At 46.3% G+C, this 19,449-nt stretch overlaps 1 protein-coding gene across 1 annotated transcript in view; it reads left to right on the top strand.

The window, feature by feature from the left end:
• Nucleotides 1-15,395, top strand: part of LYAR (Ly1 antibody reactive) — a 15,592-nt gene extending 197 nt beyond the window's left edge. The window contains exons 2-9 of the mRNA XM_073648439.1: nucleotides 47-183; nucleotides 356-470; nucleotides 2,146-2,253; nucleotides 2,536-2,619; nucleotides 6,383-6,737; nucleotides 8,897-8,962; nucleotides 9,687-9,772; nucleotides 14,735-15,395. Of these exons, the coding sequence (XP_073504540.1) occupies nucleotides 62-183; nucleotides 356-470; nucleotides 2,146-2,253; nucleotides 2,536-2,619; nucleotides 6,383-6,737; nucleotides 8,897-8,962; nucleotides 9,687-9,772; nucleotides 14,735-14,869 (1,071 nt within the window). The 5' untranslated portion in view covers nucleotides 47-61 and the 3' untranslated portion in view covers nucleotides 14,870-15,395. The remainder of the gene's footprint in view (nucleotides 1-46; nucleotides 184-355; nucleotides 471-2,145; nucleotides 2,254-2,535; nucleotides 2,620-6,382; nucleotides 6,738-8,896; nucleotides 8,963-9,686; nucleotides 9,773-14,734) is intronic.
• The last annotated feature ends 4,054 nt before the right edge of the window (nucleotides 15,396-19,449 follow it).

The following is a 19,449-nucleotide window of genomic DNA, read 5'->3' on the forward strand; positions in this document are numbered from 1 at the left end:
ACGCACATTGTCAGTGACTATAACGCCGGCTGTTTTCTGTCTGTAGGGGAGAGGCGTCACCATGGTGTTTTTCACCTGTAATGGCTGTGGCGAGTCTCTGAAGAAGGCGCAGGTGGAGAAACATCTGGGCAACTGCCGGAGCTGTCAGTGTCTGTCTTGTATCGATTGTGGTAAAGACTTCTGGTACGTCAGGTCCAGCGCAGAGGCCGCTTGTGTTTCGTGTGTATTACATGGGTCGGTGCCGGTTGTAAAACCCTTGGTCTGGTCAGGTGCCGAATTATCAGGCATTCCGGACTATCAGCCTCGCTGTGTTATAGCCATGCACAGTGATCGGCCTCATGTTTGTGTTCTGCAGGGGAAGCGACTATAAAACCCACCTGAAATGTGTCACCGAGGACGAGAAATATGGCGGCAAAGGCTTCGAAGCGAAGGCTAAAAAAGGGGAAGAGAAGCAGGTGCAGTGGATCCAGGTGAGCGGCCGTCCTGGGAAATGTCCTCCACATCACTGAGGACACAGACAAGGGCCCCTGTGCAATTACACTACATGGGCCCTTTGCAGTCCTAGAGCTCCTAAAAATGCAAAATTGCTCTTTCTTTGGAGATAGAAATGGGCCGCCTTACTTCCTGGGCCCCTGTGCGGCCGCACAGATTGCACGAATAATATGTCCGGCCCTGCTCCACATGGACAGTTGTCATCTAAGTCATTCATCCTCCATCACAGATCCGGTTTACAAACTTTCTCGTCTTTGCAATAAACCAAACAAGAACAATGTAAATCGTTCAAATAACTAATATAATGAGTGGTTTCTCCAAAATCATCACTAAATGCTGACTACTGCAGACTCATAATTATTCACCCCTTCATGACAAGCGTCTTTCACTAGTAGATCCCCTCTGGCTCTTGTGATCTGCTGTAAATGTGATGTATTATCAGACTCCAGGTTCTGGCATCGTCACTGAGGACTCTTGGCCTTTTCTTCATGGGCTATGGGCTCCAGGTCACTAATATTATTGAATTTTTGTGTTTGGATGTTTGTCAGGCAACTGTGATGGCCACTCACAGAATTTTCCAGGACTTTTTCTGAGACCAAGCTTTGGTGAACGATCAGTTTTGTTTGGGTTCATTTTCGGATTGGAAGGTCCACGTTTGTTTCCCCCTCCCCCCACAAATGACTTCTTCTAGGATTTAATGATCCTTGATTGCCCTCCACAAGCTGCTGGTTTCCAGTGCCAGAGAGAGTAAAGCAACTGCAGAGCATGACAGAAGCCCCAGCCCATCTTTGCTCTGGGCTTGACGAGAGCCCCTCCCAGCTACATTTTGCTGTGGGCGTGACGATAGCACCCCCCCAGCTGCGTTTTGCTGTGGACGTGACGGAAGCACCCCCCCCCCCCCCAGCCGCGTTTTGCTGTGGACGTGACGGAAGCACACCCCCCCCCCCAGCCGCGATTTGCTGTGGGCGTGACGGAAGCACCCCCCCAGCCACGTTTTGCTGTGGGTGTGTCGGAAGCCCCCGCTATGCTTTTCTGTAGGCAGTGTTTTTTTTTTTTTTTTTTTTTTTAAGCGTATGCTTCATTTTTCCATTTCTAGACATGCTACTGATCCATAAGCCTGAGTAATTCCAATTGTATCATTGCTTTAAAGAACAGATCTCCAAACCTTCCATGGCATGCAGGGCTTTACCTATCGTTCTAAAAATTGGAACCCAGACAGACACAAAGATAATAAATGTGTCCAGTCTGTTTTCATTTGCATAACTAACGCAATGTATCACTGATTCATTTTGCCTGTTCTTATAATAGAACAGACAGACGGCATGGTTGACCAGACGTGTGAACTGCGCCTCACACAGGGCATGGGCTGAGCTGTTCCTGGGTGGGTTTCCAATCATGGGTTTACATAAGATGGCTGGCTGTATTCCTTCCTCATGGGGCTGCACGCAGCTTGTTCTGACAGCCTGATGTGGAATGATTGGAGCGGCGGTTGGGCATCCGACCTACCACACCACTTATATAACGTGGATAAAGCTTCCCTGTGTGGGGTCCCAGCGGCCGAACCCCGTACCGATCACCTATCCTGATAGATATGGGTTTTCTAGAAGTAGAACTTGTCTTTTTATTTCACTCCTGTTTTCTTTCCTGTTTCAGAGGATACAAGAAGCGATGAAGAAGCCGACAATTAGCAGCGATGTGAGGAACATTTTAAATCAAATTAGTACTTTTGATAATGTTCCAAAAAAGAAGGCTAAATTCCAGGTAAATCGTCCTCGCGTATCCCGATGTTAGGAGGAAACCTTATTAGTACAATATTCCTTATTGATGGGAAGGGAGGGATCGGTGGCCTGGACCAATGACGAGACGGGGATGTGCCTCAGACTACGCATAGACCCTATAGATAAACTTGAGTCTCAGATCACAGCCCTAAATGTAACGGAGCTAAAAAGCAGCCAGAGATGAAGATCTGAGTAAAGTAAATACCAAGTGATAATTCGTCCCTTTCACTGTTATTCAATATATATTTTTTTCTTTTATTTCTAGAATTGGATGAAAAACAGTTTAAAAGTTTCCAGTCCGGCCCTACACGACAAAGTGTGGGGGATTTTTGAGGAAGCCATAAGTAATGTACGTACTGCATTGACTGATGTGTGGGCTGTCCGGTGGCGGGGGGACTATGATATGTCTTTATTTTTTTTAGGCTGTGTGCCCACGTAGCGTTTTTCAAGCGTTTATGCTGCGGAATTTCCGCAGCGGAAACGCTTGTAAAACGCTAGGTAATCCGCACCCCATGGTCCCCAAGGGGATTCCGCATGTTCTATGCACATGCTGCGGATTTTTCCGCAGCGTTTATGCTGCGTACAAAAATCCGCAGCATGTCATTTAATTTTGCGGAAGCGCAGCGGAACTCCCGCCATTGACTTGCATTGAGACGCACAGAAACCGCGACTGTACATTTGTACAAGCGGCTTCTATGCGTCTCTATGTGCGGATGGTACCCAGTTCTGGAGGAGAGGAGACTCTCCTCCAGACCTGGGTACCATTGTACCTGTAAAAAAAGAATAAAATAACAAATAAAGTTTATACTCACCTGTCCAGCGTCTTCTCTCTGAATGCCAGCAGCGCTGAAGGACCTTCGGTGACGTCACAGTCATGTGACCGCAGGCCCTTCACCGCTCTGTCTCGCGATATGCCGGGAACCAGCCAGGAAGCAGCGCTGCAGCCACGCCGGGGCCTCGGGGGTGAGTATAGCTTTATTTGTTTTAATTTTTACGGTTCACACTGTATAAATCCATGCTGTTTGCATGGATTTATACAGTGTGACCTAGTTGTCAAGCACTTTCCAAGTGATGCTATCGCCTGGAAAGCGCTTGTCAATCTGCATGCGGAAATGCATGTGGATCCGCATGTATTCTGCAGGAAAAACGCATGTACAATCTGCATGCGTTTTTTTCTGCCAGGGAGATGCAGAAATGCTGCAGAAATTTTCTGCTTCATTTCTGCATCGTGGGCACATAGCCTTATAGTAATCTGTCATATTCAGGGACATTCCCAGGACACCTCCTCCCTGTATTTTTTTCTTCTCCTATACATTGCAATGTTAATCACAGACAGCCCACAGATGCATAGACTTGTATGGGTAATTTTGATCATTGACTCAGATTAAAAACAGATAAGTTTCCATGATTTATTTATTTTTTTGTTGACAAAAAAAAACCACATGCATGTGAACAGCCCCATAGACTCGAATGGGTACGTGTTCTATGCATGGAAATATGGACATCTGAATAAGGCCTTAGTGTTAACTTTCCCCGCACCTCCACTGCAGGATAAAGTCAAAATTAGACAGTTATAAATGGACGCCACCACACAAATGTGAACAGAGCCTAAGTTCTTTTCTCAATTTGTTATGGTTTCCATTTGTGACCCAGCGGACTTATAATGGGAATACAAGAATCTATTGGATCTATTAAAGGTGTCAGTCATTTAAAGGGGGTTGTCCACTGAATCCCTATGTTTCCCCTCAGTAAAATAATAACACTCATACTCTCCTATGGTGCTGGCGGTGACAGTACTGGCTCTCCCAGGGGATCACATAACATTATCACACGATCACTGGGGCCAATCAGCGCCGGCTTCAGTCTCACTGCCTTCGGACAAATCAAAACATCCAGAGGAAGTGAGATATCAGCTGCAGCGTTCACTTCTTGATGTCAATTACGTCCATAGGAGGAGAGAGTGAAGCTAGCGCTGATTGGCCACAACCATGACACGCGGTCCCCATGAGAGCCAATGTCGAAACTGGAAGTTAGTACAGGTGTATGTCTGTCTGTCTGTCTGTCTGTCTACTGCTCAAAAAAATAAAGGGAACACTCAAATAACACATCCTAGATCTGAATGAATGAAATATTCTCATTGAATACTTTGTTCTGTACAAAGTTGAATGTGCTGACAACAAAATCATCAATGGAAATCACATTTATTAACCAATGGAGGCCTGGATTTGGAGTCACCCCCAAAATTAAAGTGGTAAAACACACTACAGGATGATCCAACCATGATGTAATGTCATTAAAACAAGTCAAAATGAGACCTCCACGTGCCTGTATGACCTCCCTACAACACCTGATGAGGTTGCAGATAGTCTCCTGTGGGATCTCCTCCCAGACCTGGACTAAAGCATCCGCCAACTCCTGGACAGTCTGTGGTGCAACGTGACGTTGGTGGATGGAGCGAGACATGATGTCCCAGATGTGCTCAAGTCGGATTCAGGTCTGGGGAACGGGTGGGCCAGTCCATAGCTTCAATGCCTTCATCTTGCAGGAACTGCTGACACACTCCAGCCACATGAGGTCTGGCATTGTCCTGCATTAGGAGGAACCCAGGGCCAACCGCACCAGCATATGGTCTCACAAGGGGTCTGAGGATCTCATCTCGGTACCTAATGGCAGTCAGGCTACCTCTGGCGAGCACATGGAGGACTGTGCGGCCCCCCAAAGAAATGCCACCCCACACCATTACTGACCCACTGCCAAACCGGTCATGCTGAAGGATGTTGCAGGTAGCAGCTCGCTCTCCAAGGCATCTCCAGACTCTGTCATGTCTGTCACATGTGCTCAGTGTGAACCTGCTTTCATCTGTGAAGAGCGCAGGGCGCCAATGGTGGCTTTGCCAATCCTGGTGTTCTGTGGCAAATGCCAAGCGTCCTGCACGGTGTTGGGCTGTGAGCACAACCCCCATCTGTGGACGTCGGGCCCTCATACCATCTTCATGGAGTTGGTTTCTAACTGTTTGTGCAGACACATGCACATTTGTGGCCTGCTGGAGGTCATTTTGCAGGGCTCTGGCAGTGCTCCTTCTGTTCCTCCTTGCACAAAGGCGGAGGTAGCGGTCCTGCTGCTGGGTTGTTGCCCTCTTACGGCCCCCTCCACGTCTCCTGGTGTACTGGCCTGTCTCCTGGTAGCGCCTCCAGCCTCTGGACACTACGCTGACAGACACAGCAAACCTTCTTGCCACAGCTCGCATTGATGTGCCATCCTGGATGAGCTGCACTACCTGAGCAACTTCTGTGGGTTGTAGAGTCCATCTCATGCTACCACGAGTGTGAAAGCGCAACCAACATTCAAAAGTGACCAAAACATCAGCCAGAAAGCATTGGTACTGAGATGTGGTCTGTGGTCCCCACCTGCAGAACCACTGCTTTATTGAGGGTGTCTTGATAATTGCCAATAATTTCCATCTATTGTCTATTCCATTTTCACAACAGCATGTGAAATTGATTGTTAATCGGTGTTACTTCCTAAGTGGACAGTTTGATTTCACAGAAGTTTGATTTACTTGGAGTTATATTCTGTTGTTTAAGTGTTCCCTTTATTTTTTTTGAGCAGATTACACATTATTATATTTATATTATAGTTCCCATCTTCATGCATGGGTATTGTCAGATAGTACTTGTAAATGCAAGCAATTTTGCCGTTTGTGGCTTATTAGCATTTTCAGCCTTTCTTGAGATATTAACACTTTTCGTTTGTTTACAGCTCGTCGTCTTGGAGACTAACCACTGCTGCTAGATATAACGTGCACAGTGCTTACAGGCTCTTTTCTATTGAGCTTGTAAGCACTATTTGGAAGCTGACCAATGATCGCCGGAGCGTGGTGTTGCCTCTTAATCCCGGCCAGCTTCAGCACATCGCTTACAAGCTAGACCGCAGCAGTGGTCGGTATCCTATGAAAAAAACTATAAACAATAGAAAAATTGCTAATAGCTCAAGAGCGGCTGCACATTTTAATAAGCTGTAATTTACAAAAGCGCTTTTACGTAGACTCTCCAAAAATATCCATTTATGAAGGAGGGAATAGTGCTGTAAACTTCTTGGAATTTGTTTTGTAGCAAAAAAACAACACCAATAACAATGCGCCAGAGAAGTCTGACACTCCAGCAGCCGAGGGCAAGTCAGAGTCTTCTGCAGCCACAGAGGAAACGGGGAAGAAGAGTAAGCGGGAACGGAAGGAGGAAAGACAGAAAAAGAATAAGAAAGAGAAAAAAGATCTAAATGCGGAAGATCAGACGCAGAACGGCACGAAAAAGAAGGGGAAGAAACGGAAGATGGAAGATGATGAAGAAGCCAAAGATGAGGAGGCTGCAGGGAAAAAAAAGAAAAAGCGGCAGCTGGAAAAGGAGGCTGAAGGCGAGTCGGGGGATGTGGAAGAGGAAGCGCAATCAAAAAAGCGTAATAATTCACAAGGTACAAGGGGTGATTTATGGCTATGGGATATTGTTGGTTGTTTTATTATTTATCTCTAGGATAACTCCTTGTAATTTATTTCAAGTTACTGCTATAATATAAAGCAGGCTCAATGGTGACTTTTGATTTGACGACGTTCATGTTAAAAGTGGTGCAAAAACCTCAGTGTTTCACTATATGGTAAAACATTGTAGGAGACATAATAATAATTTTTTATTTATATAGCTCCAACATATTCCGAAGCACTATACAATTAAAACTTGCACCAAATGCAAAAATTTACGATGGTCAGGACGCCCTATTTTTGCAACATTAAAGGTGTTGTGTGACAAGCCTCCAAAAGTAATATACTACATAAGTCGGCCAGGTAATCAGTGAGCATTTCCTCCTCTGTGCTCTCTCCCTTCATAGACTACAGAGCCTTTTTCTCCACTTTCCTTCCATCCCGACTCTCGCCCCTTTTTTTTTAATGTGACTTTTCAGGCATTTTTTGGAGTGGACTTACTATTAAAAAAACAAACCTATGTGCGCAAAGACTTAAAAATTGTAATTAACAATACTGCTCCTTTTTTCCTTCCAATATTAGGTATTGTCCACTTTCACAGCATGATATAGCCGCTTGCTCTGTTCTGCTTCCTACACTGATACCATAATTACAGCACATGAGATCACGAGCTTCTGCCTTCCGTGACTGTGGATATTGTCTCCACTGCACCAGAAGATGACCGTGCGTCATCCTGTACTTGCTGACGGCGTGTCCTGCTCCCTGGCCATAATCGGTTATAAGTGGCAGTATTATACTTAGTATAATATTACACATTATGTACAGGAAACCTCACAGATTCTTTGAAAAGTTTTGTTAAGGCTGAGTTCACACGATGCATATTTAATGCGTTTCCGCGGCGTTTTTGCAGTTGCGTAAATGCCGCGGAAACGCATTAAAAACGCATGGTAGAAGGGCAGCAATGTTCCCCAATTGAAATCCGCATGTGCTGTGCCCATGATGCGGATTTTTCCGCAGCGTAAACGCTGCGCTCAAAAATCCGCAGCATGTTAATTAATTTTGCGTAAACGCGGCGTTTTCGCCGCCATTGACTTGCATTAGAACGCGCCAATTCCGCAAGACTGCATTTGTACTTGCGGTATTGGCGCGTTCTAATGTGCGGATGGTACCCGGGTGTAGAAGAGAGGAGACTCTCATCCAGACCCAGGTACCATTAAAAAATCTGTAAAAAAATAATAAAATAAAAAATAAATATATACTTACCATCTGTCGGCCCGCGCAGCGCTCCTGCTTGGTTCCCGGCACTTTGCAGTGAGTTGAAGGACCTGCGCTGACGTCAGTCATGTGACGGGTCACGTGACACTGACGTCGGCAGGTCTTTCAATTCAAAGTTGCCGGCGAGGGAGAACGGATTGAGCAGGACAGCGCGGGCCATCGGAGCTAAGTATATACACTCTCTCGGGTCACACTATATAAATCCATGCTGTTTGCATGGATTTATATAGTGTGACCTAGTTGTCAAGCACTTTCCAGGTGATGCTAAAATCGCCTGGAAAGCGCTTGTCAATCCACTTGCGGAAACGCATGTGAATCCGCATGTATTCCGCAGGAAAAGCGCATGCACAATCTGCATGCGTTTTTTCTGCCAGGGAGATGCAGAAATTTTCTGCTTCATTTCTGCATCGTGTGCACATACCCTAAGGGTCGTTTTTTTTTTAAAACAACAAACAACTGCTTCCCTCCCCATGTCCAGCACTGAGTCTCCACTGTTGATCCCGGTGTCTGTTATTGCCTGCCGTAGTGACCTCACATCCATAGCATTGCAGCCAATCTGTGAGCTTAGTGGCTCTGCCCGAGTTGATGGCACAAGCCGCAAAGCTAACTGATTGGCTGTAGCGCAGTCAACGTGGCGTCGGTGCAGCAGATATGATTGGCTGCAGCGCAGTCAACGGGGCATCAGTGCACCAGATATAACAGACACTGGGAGCATCGGTGGAGACTCTGTGGTGGAAGTGCAGTTTTTGGCCAAGGGACAGGAGTTTTCCCCAAACCAGTAAACCCCCTCTAAAGTGATTGCATAAGACATTGTATGAAAACTTTTGAAAATAGTTTTTCATTCTTATGTTTTTAAATCCTATATTGATTTTATTCCAAGGTGAAGAAGAGGAGGCAGAAGAGAACGGCGCCGAAGAAAATGGTGAAGAGGACAGCGGTAAAAGGGGTAAGGCAGTGTAAGGTTACATTCAGACGAGCGAACATAGCCCAACTTTGAATCTACATCTCTGCAGCAAGACCCTTCTTCTGACCGTAGGAGAGCCCCCCCCCAGTGGACACCCCTCTGCTCCTGCCTGCACCCCTTGGTCACTGTCTTTGGTCAAACGCGGTTATAATAGAAAAGCTGTGTGACTCCCAGTATGGCTGCCATTACTGCTCCCGTAGAGGTTGTCACTGAGCTTTTCCTGATTCTCGGCAGATATTACTAGTTATACAGTAATGCCGCCCCCTCTGCTCCATCCGTACATAACCCGGAGTGTTCACTTCAAGAAAGAAAGTTAAGTGGCAAAACAAGTCGTAATTGTTATTCGGGGGCAACACTTTAACCGCAAAGGTCGCTATGCGTCACTGCTACATCGCAGCGCCGTACAATAGCACGGAAGATGTAGTGCGACTGCTAGAGGTCTACAACAAGCAAGTTGTAAAAAGTCAGACCTGGTTGGATTTTTTTTTGGGACCTTTTCTCTCGTATTGAATCCACATTATTTCCGTCCCGGCTCTCATAGTTGAGATTCTTATTTTCAGCAGTTTCTTATATATAAGATCAGGAAACATCGGGAACTGACATTTACTGTTCATTTTTTTTGTTTGTTTTTTCGATCCTGAAAAATATTTTAGTAATTGCAATAATTATTATTTTTTTTTTTTTTTTTTTACTTTTTCTTTTGCAGGTAAATTTAACTGGAAGGGAACCATCAAGGCCCTGCTGAGACAGGCTCCTGACAATGAATTGGCCATCAAAAAACTCAGGAAAAAGGTAACCTGTACTCTGCAGACTTGGGTTATTTTACTCTAGAATTAAAGTAATCAAAAAGATTCCTCCCAAACACCTTACATGAAGGAATCAAGCAGGCAAAGTGAACACTCACATAATGTTGGAAAAAAGTATTTTTTTATTAATTTCAAACACACAAAAATGACTAAAACAGGTGCCTCTTGTGTGAGGGGCAGACAACTAATCAATCAGTGCATACAATGTTAGTATTCCTATATAACCGTGGAGCCACCACACATGAGGTGAGAAGGCCTATTATCACCTTCATGACCAGGTCAAATTTTACAATTCTGACCACTGTCACTTTATGAGGTAATTACTCTGGAACGCTTCAATGGATCCCCCTGATTCTGAGATTGTTTTTTCGTTACATATTCTACTTCATGATAGTGGTAAAATTTCTTCGATATCACTTGCGTTGATTTGTGAAAAAAATGGAAATTTTGCAAAAAATTATGAAAATTCCACAATTTTCAAACTTTGAATTTTCATGCCTTTAAATCAGAGAGATATGTCACACAAAATAGTTAATAAATAACATTTCCCACATGTCTACTTTACATCAGCACAATTTTGGAACCAACATTATTTTTTTTTGTTAGGGAGCTATAAGGGTTAAAAGTTGACCAACGATTTCTCATTTTTCCCACAAAACTTACAAAACCATATTTTTAGGGACCACATCACATTTGAAGTCACTTTGAGGGGTCTTTATGACAGAAAATACCCAAAAGTGACACCATTCTAAAAACTGCACCCCTCAAGGTGCTCAAAACCACATTCAAGAACTTTATTAACCCTTCTGGTGCTTCACAGGAATTTTTGGAATGTGGAAGAAAACAATGAACATTTAACTTTTTTCACAAAAATGGCACTTTAGACCCCAATTTTTTTATTTTCGCAATGGTACCAGGAAAAAATAAACCCCAAAATTTGTTGTGCAATTCCTTCTGAGCACGCAGATACCCCACTGTTTTTGCACACGGAAGGGAAGGAGCACCATTTGACCTTTTTGAATGTAAAATTTGCTTGAATAATTACCGGACGCCATGTTGTGTTTGGGGAGCCCCTGATGTGCCTAAACAGTGGAAACCCCCCACAAGTGACACCATTTTGGAAACTCGACCCCCTCAAGGATTTTATCAAGGGGTATAGTGAACATTTTGAACCCAGAGGTACGACACAGAATTTTGATGACAACTTTCGGGGATCGCTTGTGCATGGCAGGCAATCCCCGCAAGGTTTTTTTTGGCCTGGAAGCATATGGGGCAGGGACTCGAGCATGTCACTTGAGCACCCATGATACTCGGTGCATACCCAAGCACCCGATGCAAACTCAAGTAGCGAGCACTTGTGCTCAACACTAGGCGCCATATCGTCATCATTTTTCTTTACAACCCTAGAGTTTATTTTTTACGTTCTTCGTGCGGTATAAATGATTAGACGACTTTGTTCTTCGGGTCGGTGCAATTACAGCGATACCAGATTCCTATCGCGTTTTTATGATTGACAGCTGTCACGCTTTTTTTTTTTTGCAAAGACTAATTTTTGCATCGCCATATTTTGAGAGCTAGAATTTTTCCATATTTCGGCCGACAGTCATGTGACGGCTTGCGGGACAAGTTGACTTTTTTATTGGTACCATTTTCGGGCACGTGACGTTTTTTGATCGCTTTCTATTCCGACTTTTGGGAGGGAGAATAAACAAAAACCAACAATTCAGGATTTTTTTTTTATGCCGTTTCGCGTGTGGTAAAATTGATAAGGTAGCTTTATTCTTCGGGTCAGTATGTTTACATCAGTATCACATTTATATATATTTTTTTTTATGTTTTGGCGCTTTTACACAATAAAAATTATTTTATAGAAAAAATAATTTTTTTGTATCGCTTTAATCTGAGAGCTAAAACTTTTTTATTTTTCGGCTTATGGAGCTGTATGGCAGCTTGTTTTTTTGTGGGACAAGATGATGTTTTCAGCGGTACCATTTTTATTTAAATTCATCTTTTTGATCTCGTTTTATTCCACTGTTTGTTCGGCGGTATGATAAAGTATCGTTTTTTTTTTTTTTGCTGTTTTTTTTTTTTTTAACTGTGTTCATTGAAGGGGTTAACTAGTGGGACAGTTTGATAGGTTAGGTCATTCCTGACGCGGCGATACCAAATGTGTACTTTTTTTGTCAGAAAAAACGCATGCGGATTGTACATGCGGATTGTACATGCGTTTTTCCTGCCAGGGACATGCGGATGTGAAGCGGTCTTCACATGCTTTTCCGCATGCGGGTTGACAAACGCTTTCCAAGCAATTTTAGCATCACTTGGAAAGTGCTTGACAACTTGGTCACACTATATAAATCCATGCAAACAGCATGGATTTATATAGTGTGACCTTAAAGAATGGTAAAAAATAAATAATATACTTACCTTCTGATGGCCCCCGGTCTCCTCCTCCTGTCCGCCGGTCTTCCCGGTGTCTAGCGGTGGTCTAAATGATAATCCACAGCTGAAATTTCCGCAGCATGTGCACCGCACATGCGGATTATCATTGGGGAACATGGCAGACCTTCTACCAAGCGTTTTTTAAGCGTTTCTGCAGCGGAATTGCCGCTGTGGAAACGCTTAAAAAACGCATAGTGGGCACACAGCCTTATTTTTTTTTTATTATTTTTACAAATTTTTTTTTTTTTGTATTTTTTTACTTTGTCCAACTATGGAACTTTCATATTTTTCAGCCTGATCGCTTATAAAGCATAGGGATGCATGAGTATGTATGATGATGCAGCGATCACAGCATTTAGCGGGTTAAAGTGCCGGGAGCGGTGCAGACACCATTCCTGGCAGAGTCCCGGGTATCGTGTCAGAATCAGCTGACACCCGGCAGCAATCGCCCGTGCACAGCCCCCTGTGCGCGTGTGATCGCCATGACGTACATATACTGCATCAGTTGGGAAGTCCTTCCCGGCGACGTACAGTACAGACCAAAAGTTTGGACACACCTCATTTAAAGATTTTTCTGTATTTTCATGATTATGAAAGTTGTACATTCACACTGAAGGCATCAAAACTATGAATTAACACATGTGGAATTATATACTTAACAAAAAAGTGTGAAACAACTGAAAATATGTCTTATATTCTAGGTTCTTCAAAGTAGCCACCTTTTGCTTTGATAACTGCTTTGCACACTCTTGGCATTCTCTTGATGAGCTTCAAGAGGTAGTCACCGGAAATGGTCTTCCAACAATCTTGAAGGAGTTCCCAGAGATGCTTAGCACTTGTTGGCCCTTTTGTCTTCACTCTGCGGTCCAGCTCACCCCAAACCATCTCGATTGGGTTCAGGTCTGGTGACTGTGGAGGCCAGGTCATCTGGCGTAGCACCCCATCACTCTCCTTCTTGGTCAAATAGCCCTTACACAGCCTGGAGGTGTGTTTGGGGTCATTGTCCTGTTGAAAAATAAATGATGGTTAAACTAAACGCAAACCAGATGGAATAGCATGCCGCTGCAAGATGCTGTGGTAGCCATGCTGGTTCAGTATGCCTTCAATTTTGAATAAATCCCCAACAGTGTCACCAGCAAAGCACCCCCACACCATCACACCTCCTCCTCCATGCTTCACGGTGGGAACCGGGCATGTAGAGTCCATCCGTTCACCTTTTCTGTGTCGCACAAAGACACGGTGGTTGGAACCAAAGATCTCAAATTTGGACTCATCAGACCAAATCACAGATTTCCACTGGTCTAATGTCCATTCCTTGTGTTCTTTAGCCCAAACAAGTCTCTTCTGCTTGTTGCCTGTCCTTAGCAGTGGTTTCCTAGCAGCTATTTTACCATGAAGGCCTGCTGCACAAAGTCTCCTCTTAACAGTTGTTGTAGAGATGTGTCTGCTGCTAGAACTCTGTGTGGCATTGACCTGGTCTCTAATCTGAGCTGCTGTTAACCTGCGATTTCTGAGGCTGGTGACTCGGATAAACTTATCCTCAGAAGCAGAGGTGACTCTTGGTCTTCCTTTCCTGGGGCGGTCCTCATGTGAGCCAGTTTCTTTGTAGCGCTTGATGGTTTTTGCAACTGCACTTGGGGACACTTTCAAAGTTTTCCCAATTTTTCGGACTGACTGACCTTCATTTCTTAAAGTAATGATGGCCACTCGTTTTTCTTTACTTAGCTGCTTTTTTCTTGCCATAATACAAATTCTAACGGTCTATTCAGTAGGACTATCAGCTGTGTATCCACCAGACTTCTGCACAACACAACTGATGGTCCCAACCCCATTTATAAGGCAGGAAATCCCACTTATTAAACCTGACAGGGCACACCTGTGAAGTGAAGACCATTTCCGGTGACTACCTCTTGAAGCTCATCAAGAGAATGCCAAGAGTGTGCAAAGCAGTCATCAAAGCAAAAGGTGGCTACTTTGAAGAACCTAGAATATAAGACATATTTTCAGTTGTTTCACACTTTTTTGTTAAGTATATAATTCCACATGTATTAATTCATAGTTTTGATGCCTTCAGTGTGAATGCACAATTTTCATAGTCATGAAAATACAGAAAAATCTTTAAATGAGAAGGTGTGTCCAAACTTTTGGTCTGTACTGTATATGTACTACAAATGTCGGGAAGGGGTAAAAGCAGCATATGGATTCATTCAGGAAGCCAAATGGCTCAAGGTAATAGCAGTGTAGTAAGCCGTTATAATATAATGTGGACCATTTTCTACATACAGTGTGAGGCTTTTCCTGGCGCAGATTATAGCACGATCTGTCCTGCGTACCCCTGCCTGCCAGACTTTAGTTTATAGTCCGTGGCTTACAATTAAAAAAAACACCTTATTACAATTAATTCTGATATTTTTTTGCAGCCTTCCTTGGACATGTATTGTAAAGGTTTGTTATGGTCAGGTCATCCATTACACTTCTGGTTGTTGTTTTTTTTTTTTCCTTCTAGGTCATTGCGCAGTATTACGCGATATCTTCCGAGCATCACAAGTCTGAAGAGGAGCTTCTCGCCACCTTCAACAAGAAAATACAGAAAAATCCAACATTTAGAGTATTAAAAGAGAGAGTAAAGCTAGTAAAATAAATGCCGAGCTATGTACTGTACACCGTTCTCCCATTATTGTTCACAGAGGATAATTTTAGGCAGATGTGTTTTATACTGTTATACCCACTTTTTTTTAAGATTTTGACTGCCAGGAAGGTTTCGCACACCCGTGTTTCACAGTCCAAGCATGGTCCGGCCATGGGTATCCTGACCCGAATGCAACAGCCCCATTGGTATGAGATTGTTGAGTTTGGGTCCATAGGCCCACCGGCTGGTCCATATATCCTGGTCTCGGGTGTGTAATACTTAAAAAGTAATGGTGATACAGGGGTAAGAAAAAATCACCACCTCTCCATTCCACCCCCAGTTCAGTGACCGACGGCCATCAGTCTTTGTATTAGCCGTTATACTGTGCTTTGTTGTAAAAGACTTTTATGACCAGTTGTGACCAAAAAAAAGGTTTTGTATCTTGACCTTCTAGATGCGTCTCTCATCCTGGACTTGTATGTTTTTATCATCACCAGTCGATATTTTAAAATTACTTTAAATTAAAGCTTTTATTAAAGATTTGCACTCTTTGTGTTTGCATAGGGACAGCCACGAAAAGAAGAACCTTTTTCTTGCTTGAAAGAAGTAAATCCTCACGCTCTGTTAACGGTGCCTAGAATTACTTAAGAAGTCTGTGTACTCGGCTGTTTTCATCAAAGAATGGTGGCCCCAAAATCTGTGCAAAGAGCACTGCACCAAATGCTGAATTTTGCATCATGCAGTGGCTGTCGGTGCAGCTCATGTAACTCTTCCACGCCCCCCCCCGTCTCTGCTCTTCCGCGCGCCCCCCCGTCTCTGCTCTTCCGCGCGCCCCCCCGTCTCTGCTCTTCCGCGCGCCCCCCCGTCTCTGCTCTTCCGCGCGCCCCCCCGTCTCTGCTCTTCCGCGCGCCCCCCCGTCTCTGCTCTTCCGCGCGCCCCCCCGTCTCTGCTCTTCCGCGCGCCCCCCCGTCTCTGCTCTTCCGCGCGCCCCCCCGTCTCTGCTCTTCCGCGCGGCCCCCCCGTCTCTGCTCTTCCGCGCGGCCCCCCCGTCTCTGCTCTTCCGCGCGCCCCCCCGTCTCTGCTCTTCCGCGCGCCCCCCCGTCTCTGCTCTTCCGCGCGCCCCCCCGTCTCTGCTCTTCCGCGCGCCCCCCCGTCTCTGCTCTTCCGCGCGCCCCCCCGTCTCTGCTCTTCCGCGCGCCCCCCCGTCTCTGCTCTTCCGCGCGCCCCCCCGTCTCTGCTCTTCCGCGCGCCCCCCCGTCTCTGCTCTTCCGCGCGCCCCCCCGTCTCTGCTCTTCCGCGCGCCCCCCCGTCTCTGCTCTTCCGCGCGGCCCCCCCGTCTCTGCTCTTCCGCGCGGCCCCCCCGTCTCTGCTCTTCCGCGCGGCCCCCCGTCTCTGCTCTTCCGCGCGGCCCCCCCGTCTCTGCTCTTCCGCGCGCCCCCCCGTCTCTGCTCTTCCGCGCGGCCCCCCCGTCTCTGCTCTTCCGCGCGCCCCCCCGTCTCTGCTCTTCCGCGCGGCCCCCCCGTCTCTGCTCTTCCGCGCGCCCCCCCGTCTCTGCTCTTCCGCGCGGCCCCCCCGTCTCTGCTCTTCCGCGCGGCCCCCCCGTCTCTGCTCTTCCGCGCGGCCCCCCCGTCTCTGCTCTTCCGCGCGGCCCCCCCGTCTCTGCTCTTCCGCGCGGCCCCCCCGTCTCTGCTCTTCCGCGCGGCCCCCCCGTCTCTGCTCTTCCGCGCGGCCCCCCCGTCTCTGCTCTTCCGCGCGGCCCCCCCGTCTCTGCTCTTCCGCGCGGCCCCCCGTCTCTGCTCTTCCGCGCGGCCCCCCCCCTGCCGTCTCTGCTCAGTGGGGTCCCCATTGATTGGCAGAACGGGGAATTTTTATATCAGACGGGGTGCTTTTATCTCGGTTGCAAAATGTGGCGGCAGGTCCTATGCTGGATCTCCGCTCCATTCATTCTGTAGGGGGCTGCTAGAAAAAGCAGAGCGCAGCCCCGTAAGGAATGAATAGAGCTACGTGCGGTAACGCCCCATTCTTGGTGCGAGAACCTCATACAGATAAGTTATCACCATCCTGAGGATTGTTTTCACTGGACAACCCCTCGCTGGTACATAACTAGCAGATGGTGATTTCAGTGCACAGCACCTTGGTGTTCTGCTGTTGTCTGTCCACCGGGATCATTTTCACATTGATTTCATTGGGCTTCTCTTAAACCTCTCCTGGATGTCTGCAGCAACAGATCTCCAAACACAAGGTTTTTTTTTTGGCATCCGTCACAGATCCGATGTTACACCGCTTTGGCTCTGAGCTGCAGTCGGCGGGTGGCTGGGAGTGCAGTAGGTTGCTGTGGCGCAGTAGGTGGCCAGGGGTGCAGTAGACGTGTGGCTGGGAGTACAGTAGGTTGCTGTGGCGCAGTAGGTGGCCGGGGGTGCAGTAGACGTGTGGCTGGGAGTACAGTAGGTTGCTGTGGCGCAGTAGTCGGCTGGGATGCAGTAGGCGGGTTCCTGGGGCGCAGTGGGCGAGTGGCTGAAATGCAGGTGGCTGAAACGTAGTAAGCAGGTGGCTGGGGCACAGTAGGTGGCTGTGGCGCAGTGGGCAGGTGGCTGGGACACGGTGGGTGGCTGTGGCGCAGTGGGCTGGTGGCTGGGATGCGGTGGGTGGCTTTGGCGCAGTGGGCAGGTGGCTGGGATGCGTTGGATGGCTGGGACACGGCGGGTGGCTGTGGCACAGTAGGCCGGTGGCTGGGACATAGCGGGTGGCTTGAACATAGCGGGTGGCTGTGGAAGCAGTAGGCGGGTGGCTGGGGTGCAGCTGTGCAGGGAAATACGGCCAATGGGCCTCAGTGCTAAATCACCATTCTCAGAACTTGTGGTGGTCCAGAGGTTATGAGATGAAAATACCCCTTTAGAGCTTTTAGAATATTATACAAAAATGTTTGAATATATAAAATCTCCTAATTGTATTTGCCTTTTTTTTACATATTTTTTTTTAATTTTATTTAAAATTAAAAGCTGATTCTGGACAAATGCAAACTGGAAATAATTTCCTCACCTCTCATGTTTCTTTATCAATGTGCCAAATGCTAAAAAGAATAGCCATGGACACTACATGTGTGGCCTCCGCTATCCAGGTTGGTACGGGCAGCACCATGTTTTCTCCAGGAATAGTGTCAGCCATTCTGGTATATTTCCCTTATTGCAATGACGGCACAGGCTCCACAATGGGTCAGGGGTGCAGCCATGTTATCGGTGGTATACACAGTCCATACACTTGACGTTTGCCTTGTATACTGTAATTGTAGAGAATGCTGTATACGATACAACCAGGGTAGTGAACGTGACTCCAGCCATCTATCATACCGAGGAGGCTTTTTATTAAGACATTGTAATCTTCAAATTAAATTGGATACTGGAACATGGTGAGCTGTTTGTAACCTCGTGATCTGTAATATAAAGGGATTAGTGATGAAGTTACACAACTTTAATATCTAGAATAATCCCTGAAACAAATGTTTACCGGAACAGCAGACAAAAGTCAACCTAAGGTTTGGGGCTACATGGCGACTTTGGCCAAAGATTGCTGTGTGTCTGTCCCATTGTGACCATGCGGGTACCTCCAGGGAGCAATTCGCAAGAAATCCAACTGGGTCTGATATTTTGTGACTTGCCTGTATTGGTTTCCTAGTGGGTTGTAATGCGCCCCCCCCCCCAAATCACATGTATTGCGCTGCAATGTAGTAGCAGTGGGACATACACATGACCTGTGCTGTGGCCAAAGTCAACGTGTAGCCCCAGCCTAAAAAGGATTAACTATTCATAAAATCTCCTGAATTGGTGGGGTGTCTGGAGGGATTCATGACCTTTATATTGCTCCTAGGCTCCCATGTGTTTATTTTCCAGACACAACAAAAAAAAAAACGGCACATGGACCAAATAAAAACAGACCAATTTTCTTTGCGTACAAGAAAAATATAAAACCCTGTAAATTTCAGCATTTTTTTTCTCTCTTCTTCCTGGGCTGTCTGTCTTGGTCCACAGGTTGCTGCAGCAGGTGAGGGGTTGTTCCTGAAGACACGTACCTTCTTCTGGTAGTCTATAACCTCGTTGTGGACGTCATTGTCCTTGCGTCCTTGGAACCTGAGAGAGTTTCCACTGTCTTCTCTGGCAGGTACCAGCCAGTTGTCTTCATTTGAAGAACTGAACACTGTTGACCCGAGGTTGACATCACAGGACAGGAACATGTTTACGTTGTCAGAGGTTTCTTGTTGCCACTTACTGTTACTCGGCTTCTCTTTCACCAAGTACTGATTTGGGCATGGTAGAGAGGGAGTGCTGCAACCCTTTGGCGAGACATGAGTCATAAATGAGAAGATCCTTACAGGTCTCTTCGTCCCTTCCATGGAGACATCACCTATGATAACCCAGCCTAGATCAAATCGTTGAGCAAATGGAGCATCATGTGGCCCGTTGATTTGCCGACGTACCTTGTATACCCGCAGAATATCTCTGCCAAGAAGAATCAGGATGTGCGTGCTGTTGTCAAGAGCTGGAATCTGGTTGGCTATAGTCTTCAGATGGGAGTGACGAAGAGCAGCCTCTGGAGTA

This window comes from Phyllobates terribilis, unplaced genomic scaffold, assembly GCF_046119375.1.
Source record: "Phyllobates terribilis strain yellow unplaced genomic scaffold, ASM4611937v1 Scaffold_1__5_contigs__length_1240528914, whole genome shotgun sequence".
Taxonomy (NCBI): domain Eukaryota; kingdom Metazoa; phylum Chordata; class Amphibia; order Anura; family Dendrobatidae; genus Phyllobates; species Phyllobates terribilis.